The sequence below is a fragment of the Melozone crissalis genome, unplaced genomic scaffold (assembly GCF_028551555.1).
Source record: "Melozone crissalis strain CALT ecotype California unplaced genomic scaffold, PUWL_Pcris_2 ptg000016l_1, whole genome shotgun sequence".
In the NCBI taxonomy this organism is placed as follows: domain Eukaryota; kingdom Metazoa; phylum Chordata; class Aves; order Passeriformes; family Passerellidae; genus Melozone; species Melozone crissalis.
In genome coordinates this window covers 27,881,966-27,896,982 of record NW_026535794.1, presented here as the reverse complement: position 1 = coordinate 27,896,982, position 15,017 = coordinate 27,881,966, and the positions used below count along the sequence as shown (strand labels likewise).

The following is a 15,017-nucleotide window of genomic DNA, read 5'->3' as shown; positions in this document are numbered from 1 at the left end:
AGAATAACTGCCCTGTGGGGATGTGCTAATGATACGCTCCAGCTAATGTTTCCAAAAATCACTACTTGTTTTCCTATTCTGTATACATCAGTTCGTCAATTATTCATTTCTTTGCATGCTTTCCTAAGGTTGGCAAATAAAATTCCTTCATTAATCAGGCATCCGGTCAACACAGTACTGATTATATCTGTCATCAGTATAATGCAAGGTAGCATGAATTTTTAATGGCTTTCTTTCTGAAATAATGAGAACTAAGAGGTTTATTTATGAGTTTGTGCACAGTCTAGTCCCATTTTCAACTGTTTTAACAAAATGGTTTCTTTGTGTTGTGCCTCAGATCTTCCTTAAATGTTCTGTGGCTGATTGTGCTAATTAGTGTCATTAGTATAATTTGATTTTTCAGTTTTACACTATAGAATTCTACAGGTCTATTATCCTAACATGAAATAGCAAGAACATACATTTTAATCATGTTCCCATTTCCCTTTCTTGCAAAGGATTTTCCATCAGTTGCTTCAATGTCTATTTAGAGAAAGAGAAACAATAATTAGTCTTCTTAATACTAGACAATGTTTTCTAAGATCAAAGATGAATTGAAAAAATATGTAAATTTAGCATAAGACATAAAATGCACAATATCTTAAAATGTAAAAAACCTAGACATTGGGTAGAGCATTGCAAAGAGATTCATAATGAGGGTGATCTCATGGGAATGCTACAAGAAACTAAAACTGCTTTAGAACAAATGGGCCCTTGTACAATCTTTGTAATATTTTCTATGACACAGACATTCAGAGAGTATCAAAATGTTATGATTTCTACACTATGAGTCAAGTTTAAAAAGAGGAAGGAAAGGAACTAAAAGGAAGGAAAATTAAAAAACTGTACTTGGGACTTTTTTTAAGACATATTCAATGTAAAAAACTCTTCGCATACAATGATCATTCATCTTATAAAACTGCTCTTTGACAGGGGACTGTTACTTGAGAGAGTGGTCAGAATGGAGCCTTTGCCAGCTAACCTGTTTTAATGGTGAGGATCTTGGTTTTGGAGGAGTACAAGTCCGATCTAGAGCAGTGATCATTCAGGACCTAGAGAATCAACATCTCTGTCCAGAACAGGCTTTGGAAACAAGACCATGCAATGGTAAGCACCAAAATATACTTAAGACTGGCTCCTGTAAGAAGAAAATACAGAACAACCATAATTTTGTTTTCTCTCTGTTCATAGTAGCAATTTTAGGCAAACGGAAATTTGATAAACAGAAATGCACCTAAATTGTTGTTTTCCATAGATCAAACACAAATAGAAAAACTTTGAAGTGGTAACTATCATATGCTACTCCTCTAGAATTATTCTTTTTTAATGATATTTCTTTTTATATAGGACAAAGAGTTTCCCTATACACTTAGTAACAGTAACAAAAAGAAATCTCTGAGTTTTGTTTCATAACCAGATTTAGATTTCTTTGAATTGTTGATTGCATGAAAATATCATTAAAATATCTCAGCCATGCTTACTACTGCTATTCAACAAATTGTCTAAGAAAAGTAGTTTCCTATATCAACTTGGCCAATCAGAGGCTGGATCAGACAAAAAGGAATTTTATATTTATGATAGAGAGCTAAGGTGCAGAAGGATTCCATGATTCCAGATATCCCAGACCATATGAGATGTGCACAGAAGAGCTGAGACATGAAGGCAGATGCAGCCCTAGCCACTTCACCCAGCCCTGGAGCACTGGCTGAAGCTTTGTGTCACCAGGAAAGGAACCGGACCCTTAAATGAGTTTTGCACAACAGATGGGCCACAACCATTATGAGCTTATTGGAAGCATTTCTTGTACCCATTTACTGCATTAGGCTTGCTCATAATCCTAGTTAGTGTTTCAGACACATCTGGTCTACTCTCCATGTGTCCAGTAAGTGCAGGAGACCCTGGGAGCTCCACATGTGTGGTTCAGTGCTGGATGAAGGAGAAAGGGGCATACTTAACAGCTGTAAAAGCCATTAATCATAATGAGTGTGGCCACAAAATTAGTATGGTCAGCTGATGAGCGTGGCTGCTGCCCATGGTAGTCTCAAACATTGTCATTAAATATCTTGAAATGTGAATGTTCTCTGTGTGCAGATGGGCAGTGCTACGAGTACAAGTGGATGGCTAGCCCATGGAAGGGATCTTCTCGGACTGTGTGGTGCCAAAGGTCAGATGGTTTAAACGTCACAGGTAACTACTCATTTTATATACACAAAAAAATCTTGAAAACAGGTGAATAATGTGTTTTCCCAACAAACCGAAACACCCCCCCACCACCCTTCCTGGGTATGAATCAAAATAATCTTTTTGCATATTAAAGACGTTGTTTGTTTTCTAGAATCATGCCGCATGTAATGCTTATGGTAAATATAAATATTATCTTATGTAGTGGACCTGAAATGTTTTACATTGTATATGTTTGGGGTTTTTTTACCATAGGCATCTTTGCACTTATAAATGTAGGGTTTCAAATTTCAGGCCTTACAACAAATGAAATTTTTATGTATTACAGGTAATTTCAATGCCTTTACAAAGGCAGAGAAAGTTGCACAGCTCGATAGTATCATCCATATATGTTACAAAATTTTAATAAATGTGCTAATATGAGTTTATTTCTTTACTTCGATGCCATAAATCTGTATAAGGATGCATAATGGACTGCTATGGGATGTTGTGACTTTTTGTGCAAGCCAAAGCACAAAAAACATGAATTAGGAACGACTGAGATCTCAGAAGAAAACTTTCATATGAATCTATTTATATGGATTTTTATATTGGCAATAGGGATTCATTTAAGCAAAGAGTTATGCATTTATTTAAATAATTTTTGTGTCAGACCAAGTCATAGTAAAAGAATCCCAGAGACTGTAAAAATATCCTCAATGCCAGCTGTTGTCAGGTCACTCACAGCAGAGGGGCTGTAATTTATTGCCACCACAATACTTATTCATGGTGGAGTCCACCACTACTCTCTGTTGTGACAGTAGAAATAAAATATTTGTGTTGTTTTTACAAGGTGTTGAAATAATAACTCAAAGCCTCTTGCAACCTTGTGTAGGACTATTAAAACACATCTTGTTCACAAGAATTGCAACAGATCATTATCCATGCACCTTGATTGCTTCCTGCTTAGCTAAGATCCTTCTATGGTAAGGAAAACTATAAGAGAGAATTCTTATTGAGATGAATATAGGATATTATCTGTGAAAGGTCATATAGGATTTGGAGGCAGTAGCATCTTGGAGATTATGGCTCTGAGATGTTAAAATCAGAGTATATAATTAAATCACAGTCACATGAAAATAATAATTTATTCTGATGTGATTGAATACAGCCTTGTGATAAATTTTAGGAAAGACAAAAGTATGACTCTGTATTATTGGCAGAGTTTTCATAATGGGATCTCCAAGGCAGACAAACCTCAAATCTATATTGTATCACTTTTTTTCAAAGTTTGTTTGTATGTGGCTTTAAGCTGTGATAAATTTCTGATTTGAAAGGAAAACTAATGGAATATTCCAGAACATGCAATCACTGGGCTCCACTGCAACCCTACCCATGCAACACAAAACTATTTTTTTCATATGTTTCTGCTAAATGAAAAAAAATATTTTTAATGGATTTTATGATAGTTTTCAAACACAGTACTTCTATTGTACTAATATATAACGTAGAGGGAACTTCTCTACATTAAATACACAGTAGTGAAACAGATTTTAATTTGCATTTTTACGTTTTCTGAAAGGGTTTTGTATAAACTACAGTATTTATGAGTTCATTCATGTGATTCACGCATATACACGATTGATTTAAATTGAGATCACCTTTTTTGATTCAGAAAGAACTCATATCTTCTATTACTGTCTCTTGTCAACCTTATTCTTGAACATTTGGATTCAACATAGTGCATTTTAATTCAGACATTATTAAATAATTATTGTGAGTTCTGTTGGTATTTTAAGGTCTTTTTCTATTTACTTGCTTGCATAATATCACCGTGCTGAATAGTTCTTTTTTACTTGAAGGTGTTATTTCCCATGGGCGATGAGGCAACTCTTTCCTTCTGCTTCCCTGGATGACTGATATTTTATTACATAGATTCCCACAGGCATGTGATTTGTATGCTAGGATGTATGATTTTCTTTTCTGGGGGTGGGGAAAACTGATGGCAACCAGCAGGGTTTTCTTTGTTCTTCACCAGCCATCCCGTTAACACTTGGATCTGCGTAACCACAACTAACTGCATCTGCTATGGTTGTGACCAACCTCAGCTATCAGGATTTCATCATTGCATCACACCAGTATAAAAATAGTATTAATTTGGGAGATGCATAATAAGTTTCCCTGTAGCAGAATAAATTTTAAACAATATTACTCATATCCCTCTTCTGTAAGCTAAAAGGAAACAGGTAAATTCAAAATGATTCTAAATGTATTTTAAAGTCATTCTGGCTGAAGTGATAGTGAAATCCTGATGGTGTGTACTGGTCTGTAACAATAACTGCACTATATATAAAGCTGTAAAAATGAAAACTAGGTCTGTATAAGAATGGAAAAGATGGAAACCCACAATATTATCAGTATTGTAATATTCAGTACATGCTTTACTGGTAAATCTACTTTCTTTCGTAAAATCTCAGACTAACATGAAGCCTTGATTCATAAAGGCATGTGTAAAAGTGACCCAGTAGCAGCAGAAAACAGGTATCCTTTCATTAACAGGATGAGCAACTTGTTTTCAGTTCAACAGGAAAAGATATAAATAAAAAAGATGGTTTTATTTCTATTGTGGCCACAGTTTCAATATGTAAGTCATGAGGAGGGCCCTAGAGAACCAAATCTGTTCCTTGAGTACAACAAAGCATTTAAATTGGTTTTTTGGGCAATCCAAAAAAAAGGGGAAAGCAAAAGGCTCCGTTGCCAAATATTATTTCTCTAAAATGCACATGGAATTAAATACATTTGCTGTATCCTTACTGTACATATAAGAAAACATTTGATTCCAATTATGCTTCACCCTTGAAAAGAAGGACTCTTACATTCAAATTAGCGACAAGATTGTCATCCATGACACAGTGCAGCAAGTAATTTCATCAGTGGTGAGGTATTGCCATGTGAAAATATGATTTTCTGTCCTACAGGGGGCTGTTTAGTGATGCGCCAACCAGATGCTGACAGGTCATGTAACCCACCGTGCAGCCAGCCCCACGCTTACTGCAGTGAGGTATGTGCTACTGCATTGGAGCATAGAGCACCCCCAGGAGGCCTTCCCACACATCTCTTACAAAGATTATGCCAACAAAAAGTATTTTCAGTGATTTTACAAGTCACAAATTTGTTAAAACCCACCTCGCACTATTTTCTACCTTCCAATTAAATGTTCAATAGTTGATATGGTATGAACTTGCATAAAAATATACAAAGCAGTACTCTTCTGGCTAGCACTCATCAAAACAGTCTTATCTTCCAGTCATCCATGTTGCTATGCTTTATGGCTCACAGAAAACCTTGTTTTTCCACTACACCTTGTAAAACACTTGTTCCCTGCAGACTAGGACATGCAGTTGTGAAGATGGATACACTGAAGTGATGTCCTCCGATGGCACACTCCAGCAGTGCACTCTCATCCCGGTGGTGGTCATCCCCACCATGGAGGACAAAAAGGGAGATGTGAAAACCAGTCGAGCTGTGAACCCTACCCAGCCTTCCAGTAACCAGACAGGACGAGGAAGGACCTGGTTTCTGCAGCCTTTTGGGCCAGGTGAAGTCATGCAATGAGCAGTTTTAGTGCTAAGTACTGCTGCAGGGTCTGGCTTTCATATTTCTGTATACCTAGGAAGATCACAAGAACCCTTGACTGTTCATTTGAGAAGGCAGAAGTGTACTCTCACTGAAAACATAGGAAGAAACATAGTAAACACCTAGCCCTCTCACTACTCCATCAATATATTTAGTGAAATCATATATTGCAGATTTCCTTTTAGTCACTCTTCCTGTTAAAATTCACAGAAGCAATTTGAAATGTGACTGTGAGTTTGCTGCAAAGGTGCAAGCCAGTATAATAAATTGTGATATCTTAACCAATAATTCTCTTGACAGAAGAATGAAAGGATAGCACTGAAGAATGCAAATAGTAAAGGCTTCTTAAAATTTGCAGACATAGGACAAATTGTATGAAAATAATTAGTATAGGTATGCTAATGCTTTTCTGACATATCCGTATCTATACTAACTCATGTTAGTCAAATGCTAACCATATTACTGATATTTAACATAGGCCTGCTCTAAGTATCTATGAGCAGTATTTTCTTTTATGATGGACCATGTTCTTTAGAGCTGTGCAAAAACTTACACGCAAGAGTGATGTAAAATATAAGTTATTTAATAAAAAATACTTCATAAAGCCCATCATGTAATCAGATGTCAGTAAATATTTTTAGTCTTACCAAATATTTGGATAAAAAATTAATTAACAAAATATTTTCACATCAGAGATGTGTTGCTTGTCCAAAATTTTATTAACATGGAAGAGGGCAATTGGTTATCATCTTAAGGGCTAAATATATCACATAGGGCTAAATATACTAATATACTTGTGTATTAGTGTGGTCATTTATTTCTAAAGCATTTTTTGATGTTTTTAATTGCAGAATTGAAATTAATATCTTTACATGCATAATCCATAAGGTATTTCAAGTTGAGATTTATAAAATATTTCTAATATGCAGATTAAATAATGTTTGGCCTAGAAATTAGAAATACTTATATTAGATCCCATTAGTCCTACTAGTATTTACTCTTATTTGCACTTTGATATTATATTTGATACCTGCAATAAAAATGGTCTTTACTCCAAGTACTTTAATCAAAAATAAAAAATAGAAAATCAAACTTTTCTGGTCCTCTTTTAAAAAACAGCATCTTACCAAATATGTTATCATTTACTCATTTTAGCTAACCCATCCTGAAAATGCCAGAGGGCATGTTGTAGCACGCTGAGTGATAGCAATAAGCAAATATCAGACAGTCACCTTCAACAGTTTAGAAATATGAATGCTCATGTGAGCTCAGGGAGGGTTTTGGAGCAAGGTACATTAGAGAAATTTCATGAAATCTCACCAATTTTATGTAATTCAAGTTGGAAAGGAGACAGCTCAGTTCAGATAATCTTAAACATACTCAATAGAACTAATACTTTATGCAGTAAAGTTATGAGCAAATGCGAGAGAAAGTGAATATTTTCCAATTCTGATGAGATCTTGGCTTGATTGGTTTTTTTTCAGGATTGGATATATATTGGAAAGGTTTGGGTTTACTCTGGCATGATTATAATTTTTCCTCACAGTTTCTAAGTCTAGATCTAAAATAGGTCTTTCATTTTCTTCCACAAATTACATTGCAGTTCCAGAAAATAAGGTATTAAAACTGTCCTCTTCAAATGTCTGGGCTGAGGTATTACCACAAAAAGATAAATCTGAGATTCCAATTCCCTTGCATACTTAGAAATAATCTGTCCAGAGAGAATTCAGAAAGCCTGAGTCAGAGGTCAGTAGTTGCATAATAGGAATGACCTCATTAGCAGAGTTCCTGGCTTTGACAAAACCAAATAAATCTGTACACAAGACATTGCCAGCCTTTTTTCCAAGGAGATGTAACTATTTTAAAAGAAGCCAACCTGAAAAAAACCTAAGCCTCTTACATTTACCAATGGAAACAAAGCAAGGAGAGAGGAAACTAACCTATTTAGCAGTTCTAAATTCTGAATTCTTCTCATTGATATTAGTGTATCATAGGATTTGTCATGTCAAATCTACTGTTCCATTAATCTTTAATGGATCAGTTATTTAAGTTATGTCAGTTATTATCAGTTATGATGTTTCATTAGGTTGATTAAGGTAATGAAGGGAAAATGTTCTGATATTGATTGGTCTTGAACAACTTGTCCACAAGACAGCAAGACTTTGCATTGCTGCAGCCCAGAAGGCCTGAGCTTAACTGCATAGCAATGGAGAGCGCTACTGTGTGAGCAATCTTAATCTAACTTCTGTTAATATTATTGTGGAAATAAAAACTGCATTGATGGTGTCTTTTGGTTCTGAAGAGCTAACAAGAAGGACTAAGTGTTTGGTCAGAAAAAATTTAGCTGTAGTTCCTTACATTGAAAATACACACAACTTCATGAAATAAAACTTGTACCACTTGAATATGAAATAATTCAGTTTTATAAAGGTGATTTTTTTTTATTGTCAAGGAGATGCAACAAGGCTAGCTAATCCCCTGGAAAACAATGCTTGTAAAAAGCCATTTAGAAATTTGAAAAATGAGTTGGATAAAAGTAGTGACTCAAAAAGCATGCACTCCTTTAGTTGTGATATGGGGGGCAAAGCAAAACCCCACAGACAAAGCCACATCATTTTCCTCTTCCTTTTCCTGAGGCAAGAAGGAGAGTGGTATGTATGCCCAAATCTCCAGGGACATGTCCAAAATACAAACTGCACAGGTTGCACATAAATACAGTCCTTATCAACAGACAGTTTTATTTAGGAGCATGGGCTAGGGTTTTTTTGTGTATTTTTACTTTGTGAGGAGAAGCTATTTATAACAGCAAAACTTGCATTTAGTAGGGAAAGAAATTTTAAAATTTTGCTACTTTATGCAGTAGTAAAAGTTGTGTATGTGCAGCTAAGGGATGGATGACGTACAGCATGCTAGGGGCATTTAAAACATACAAGTGAAAAGGAACAAAAATTAAAATAACAGACAGATTGCTTTACCAGAGCTAGAATAGAAAGTGATACTAAATGAGTCCCAGGCTGATGCACTGCCCTGTGATCACACTGAGGGATTGCTCACTACCAGGGAGACCCAAAGCTGAGTTTCTGGGTCTCTCACCTGCTGCCTCTGCCCCAGATCTCAGTTCCATTTGAATTATCCTGACCCCAACTGAAGAGCAGAGCACAGGGAAGTCATTGCTCAGTTATTTAACAATATTTACTCTGATTAAACTGTAATTGCTAGTCAAGACATTTATTTTGGATTATTAAAGTATTTCTTTGCTATATCAGAACTAATAATTCAACTAGACTAACTCAAACACTACTGACTAACATTCATTCCTTTTAGATGGGAGGCTGAAGACCTGGGTTTATGGTGTAGCTGCTGGTGCATTTGTTTTACTCATCTTTATTGTTTCTATGATCTATCTAGCCTGGTGAGTTCTTTAATTATTTATAAGAAAAGATTCCCCTCACAGACTGTAATGAAAATGTTTACTTCTGCTGCTGTAGAAACTGCAGACACTTCTGTGAACTGCAGTGTTTAATTTGCCTTGTCCTTTTGTCCAGACTCAGGTTAGCAGTTTCTGGTTGCACTCTAGATGATGGATCACCACATGCTCTTCTGAACATATAAGAACTTACAAAGATGGGGTAGCTTACTGTACAGCTCATTTTTGCTCAGTTTATCTTGGTTGTTATATACAATGTACAGAATAATTTTATTGTGTCTGTATCAAAAAATGCTGAGAGAAATAGCAGCAAGGACATTGAGTAACCAGAAGAATCATGTTTGGTATCTGACAAGATATAGAGATACAGAACCAGAAAAAATCTGAAAGCTTTCTCATCTTTTTAATGTATGAAAGAATTCTTTTTTGCACAAGTTGCCTTTGAGAATGTGTTCCCTGAAGTCTTCTAGGTCCTGTTAGGAATTTCTGATCCAGATGACAGTACAGGTGAAAGGTGAGGGAAGTGTGGTCATATACATCAGGCTCTTGGCTGTACTGCATCAGTAGGTGTTTGGGGAGCTTCTGGGTATATTTGCCATTCAGTAAACTTTGCCCAAAACCTCACTTCTGTCTAGGTAATATAAAAATTAATTTGGTGGTTTTTTTCTTGTTTTTTGTTTGATTCATTGTTTATTTTTTGTGGGTTTGTTTAGTTGTTTGTTTTGGTTTTGTTGTTGTGGTTTGTTTGTTTGGGTTTTCTTTGTGGTCTTTCTGTTTTGGTTAGTTGGTAGGTTTTTTGGGGAGCGAGGCTTGAGGAAAAGGAAATCCATTAGCATTCAACAACTGCAGATTATTTGGACTGGAACCTGTGGCTACTGCAAGTCATTGTAACAAAAAGTTTCATAAAGGATTCAGATTTGAGCAGCCTAAGTGACATGGCTGAAATAAGTTTTTGGACAAGACTGAGGATGCACAGGCCTGATTTAAAGAAATGCTTACATTACACTCTAAAAGAAGATTAGTGCTAAAGAATGGATAAACATTCATTTTCCTTTGGCCTGGTAATTTTTTAAAGCTTTATCAAATGGATTGGAAATACTGGTGGATTAATATCTAATTCAAGGCTAGACAAGGAATGTTGTGGCAAACAACCATACACCTGCTATTAATGACTGGTTTGATTATAACATCTAGAATTAATTGTAGGCATTCCAGCAAGTACAATGAGATAAAACCAATCAAAAGATGGATCTTTGCTGTGGAAACCCTTGATGTGTCAAGAGCAGTTTAATATTTGAGTCACGTAATTTAAAAGAACCTGATTGCAGCTTTGATACATGACCAAATATTGCATGGCAGGCTCTCAATTCTTCTGAAAACTGGGTGATGTTGCAGGAGTACCTGCCAAGGATTTCATCAAGTCACATCAGCATCATAACAGCTTGTTTCTGAACAACTGAGCTTTGAATCAGATATTGCTTTGGGTTGATAAAGGGATAATTAGTGATCCCAGTGAAGGTTTTAAGGTTATAGCTTTTATAAACAAACAACTGAATGCATTATCAGCATGCTCATCTCTCATTTAAGACTTTTCTATGTTATTAGTTGCTTTTTCTATTTACAAATTATCTTATTGTTTCAGCAAAAAGCCAAAGAAGCCCCAGAGAAGGCAGAACAACCGACTGAAACCTTTAACCTTGGCTTATGATGGAGATGCAGACATGTAAACTGTGACTTCTCTTGGTGACAAATGGAGTCTAAACTATAGGAATGAAAACAGAAGGTGTCCAAAGCCACAGGGATTTTCTATGGAGTGGATTAAGTGTTTTGAATTTTTTTTTTTGTACCTGCACCATAGATAAAGAAGGATGGATTTCATCATGCCTACTGATATTCAAGGTATTATTGCTTTACTTTAGACCATCAGCACCAAGAAATCAGGCAGAATCACATTAATAGACACTGCAGTTGGAGATTTGTGGTGTTTCCTCAGTCTTAGAACTGAGCACCATTTCTGCCTCCAGAATACTGTATCTGACATAGTATTAACACTTGGAAGCCCCTGCATCATTAACCAAGTATAATCAGTACGCATGAGGAGTTTGTACCAAGCTGTCTACAACTCTTTATATTCAAACATAACATATATACTCGGTTGAACCATATGTATTACTCTATCAGATTATATATGTGATGAAGAGCATTTTAGTGCTTAGTACAATATTAACTTTTAACTGGGATTAACCCACTGAGCAAATTCAACAGTTTGCCAGTTGATGATAACTTGTGTTAACCTGCATTTCAGAGGGCAATGACTCACTTGCAAAATTCTGTCCTGTTACCACTCCAAATTATAAAGGCCTCATGTACATCCAGAGAGGAGGCATTCTCAGATTCACTATTTTCTAGTGGTTGATGTCTGGAAAAAATACCTGCTGTAAATGTTACAATACGTTTCTACTTTCTCTAACTCAAACTGTTGCCTGCATCTTTTTTGCTACATGTAAGGCAAATTTTTGCACTATATTAGTGCAGCATGATATGCACTTAACTAGTATTGCCATAGAAACTGCCTCTTTTCAGAAAGGATAATGATGTATCTTGTGCAAGGAGTGTCAAGCAGACAGGTCTTGAATCCTGAAGAGAGTAGTGTTCAGTTTGGACTGCGACGGGATGGAATCAGCTGCGACGTTTGCCGTACACACACCGTTCCTCACCACAGCAGCCACTTGTACTCTACACCATGGCAGTAATACAAGTGTCTAGTTTCTTGCCCCACCCACCTGTACTGGTATAGATTGTCCTGCTGGTTTCTAATTGTACTTTGAAGGCTGTTTATGACTAGATTTTTTATATTTGTTAACTTTGTTAGAAAAAAAAAAGAAAAGAAAAAGAAAAGTGGTTGCCCTGTATTCCTGAGTGACATACTTCTTGTCTAAAAAGGTGTTCTGATTGTTCAACCAAAATAAAATGGTTTTACTTTTCTTTCCTTCTGTTAATGAGAGCTCTTTCACTGTTACTGGCAGTGCAATACTCAGAGATGTTTTGTCTTTTCCAATTAGGATAATTCAATAGACTTTTAATTATTCAGTTAAATTCCTGAGTGTACTGGCAAGTAAACAATAAGATCAATAGTTCTGCCATTTTAATACTCATGACTTTTGAAAAACTCTGGCAGTATGAAAACTCACTGTTAACCTCTTCCATGCTTATGGCTTTTCAGTGTTGGGCTTCCAAGATGAAGCTCATTGACTTGCCACTCATGTGACATGGCTGTTACGGATGTGCTCCATGACCTGAGAAGGGTTATTCTCCTCAAATGGCTTCTGTGTGCAGCCGGAACGTACAAGTGACTGTGCCACTACTAAGCAATACAAAACTTTATCAGGCAACCTCTCAAAAAGAATTGTTACATAAAGTTCAATATTAGGTTCTCAGGTCTTTTTTATAACCTAAACCACTTCTGCCTACTCATCACTCTATTTGCTCAAGAAGCACCAGTTTTTGCACACTGAATGAAACTAACTTTGCAAACTTTGGCCCAGATCCACTGAAATCAATGACAAGACTCTCATGGACATCATATCTGTTCTTAAAAATACAAACCTTTGTTCTATGTAGAATAATTCTTGAAACCAATGAGCATTTTGTGGATATTCAAGAGAGATTATGGTCCTACTTTAGCTTAACTGCCATATTACCAGTGTGATGTTACTGCATCAAGAAAATTACCTTCATCCCACTGCGTAGGTTTTCCCCAAATGGGAATGATGAGCAGAGGAACAATGGTAACAATATTTGGTGCAGGTTTAATTTCTCATTTTATGCCTTGATCCAGCTGCAGCTGATGAAGTTTCATGGCTGCCTGCCACAGTAGTGGTTCATTCCTATATGTGTTTCAGGACTGGAGTATTCAGTCTTACATCACTTTGTAAAGGTCCATTGCGAAAATACAAATCTTGATAATTTTAATTTTCAGCATTCTTGAGTAGAAAACAATAAAAACCTGCTTGGTTCCTCTTTTGTCAGACACCAAAAAAAGGCCATGGAAAAATGATAAAGTATTAAAGAACAATAAATACACATGGAAACAGATTTTATAATGATTTCTGGTTTTTTAATAGTCTGATTCTGTGTTGTCGAATAGTTTTGAACCAAGAGGGCATTGAGGGAACAGGGTTTCTTTCATTGGCAATGAGTCATCTTTATTTATGACACTGGCTGGTCTTAGCAGGAGCTGTTGCCTAGTTCTTGCCTTGAAGAATTTTATGTCCTAAATCTAAGTACTTAATAACTTAAAGGTATGATATCTCCTTTTCCTTACCACATTCAATGGATAAACGGAGAGATAGGAGGGTTTTTGAAGTCTGTTTGGCCTTTGCAATCCATGCAAGTATGTTAGTATGTGTTACATTTTATATCTGATCAGTGAATATCTGGTGCCCATCTGCATCATACTAGGGCTGCATTTAAAATCTAGAGTGTGTTTTTATTATTATTTTTTCTATGAACAAAGTGCATGGAAATTTGAAGCCAGAGTGGCTTCCCTCATTATCAAGAAAAAAATACTAGGCTGTAAGGAAGGCTGAAATTTTATGTAAATCTAAATGTTGCAAAGGTGATTAAGCCCTCTAGCATTGAAATTGAGGTAAATAATATGTGAATTATCAATATAGAATGAAAAGCAATTTGCTTTAAAAATCAGAGTGCTTCTACAAATCCAGTGCCTAAAGCAGCCACTATTGTAGATTATTAGTTTGTGAAAGTAATGTTTCCAGTGATCAAATAAACCATTCAGAAAATAGCAAAGTAGGTATTTTCCTGTTGATGTGGTTGTTTATATTTTTCTTTTTAAAACTGTAGTTTCTAGCTTACTGTGTCTGCTTTGAGTCCTGGAGCAGTTCCTTTTTGAAGCTGTGATGCAACTGCACAAGCCTGTTTATGTTTGGTATAAAGCATCAATTTTGAAACTCCCTTCCTCCTGCCAAAATGTAATAAAGGTTTTTTTCCCAATCTTACAATTTGAAGAGAGCAATTTAAAAAATCTATGTGTAAATCACTGTATAATATACCTTGAATTAAATGGAAATCTGTCTTTTTACCTTTATGTAAATCGTTAAGAATTAAGAGTTTATTTTGCCTAACTTAATTTACTTGAATATTTATTTTGTAGAACGAGGAGGCAGCTGTCTGAGGAATGTTTACTTTTTTTTTGGTTAATGTTAATTTGTAAATTGTGTAATGCATTTTTATTTTTTAAATTATGTACATTTCTTTTTTAATGCACAAAATGTTTACGTACAACTACTACTGCAAATTTGTGTATATTGTCACTAAGCTTTATTCAGTTAATACAGATGATGGGAAAATGTAACAAGTCTTACATTTTCATCTGGGTTATTTTTACATAACTGACGTATTGCTGACAATAAATATAAACACAAAATCATTTAATGTCTTTTTTTTAATAAATGTAGTATCCTATGCTGGGATAGAGTAACAATAAAAGCCAGATCCCTAAAATATGACCACCTTTTAAATAGTCTCTTCTTTTTTCTGAAAGGCATTAGCAAACATATTCTTGTTAAATATTAGTCTTTCTATTTAAAAAGAAAAAAATTTTCTGATGCTATGGTAACAATCAAGTCTGTTGTTACAGTCCTAGTTGACCTGGAAATTTACAAAACATATTTTGTTGACTGATAAATACCCAATAAATGAAATTTTAAAAAATAACCTTTTCTTCCTTGCCACT

The 15,017-nt window shown here is 35.5% G+C and overlaps 1 protein-coding gene across 1 annotated transcript in view; it reads left to right on the top strand.

The window, feature by feature from the left end:
• The window catches only part of THSD7A (thrombospondin type 1 domain containing 7A), a 191,198-nt gene extending 176,487 nt beyond the window's left edge, over window positions 1-14,711 (top strand). Inside the window, exons 24-29 of the mRNA XM_054273356.1 lie at window positions 973-1,146; window positions 2,131-2,226; window positions 5,178-5,260; window positions 5,587-5,797; window positions 9,160-9,247; window positions 10,905-14,711. Coding sequence (XP_054129331.1) covers window positions 973-1,146; window positions 2,131-2,226; window positions 5,178-5,260; window positions 5,587-5,797; window positions 9,160-9,247; window positions 10,905-10,989 — 737 coding nt within the window. The 3' untranslated portion in view covers window positions 10,990-14,711. The remainder of the gene's footprint in view (window positions 1-972; window positions 1,147-2,130; window positions 2,227-5,177; window positions 5,261-5,586; window positions 5,798-9,159; window positions 9,248-10,904) is intronic.
• The last annotated feature ends 306 nt before the right edge of the window (window positions 14,712-15,017 follow it).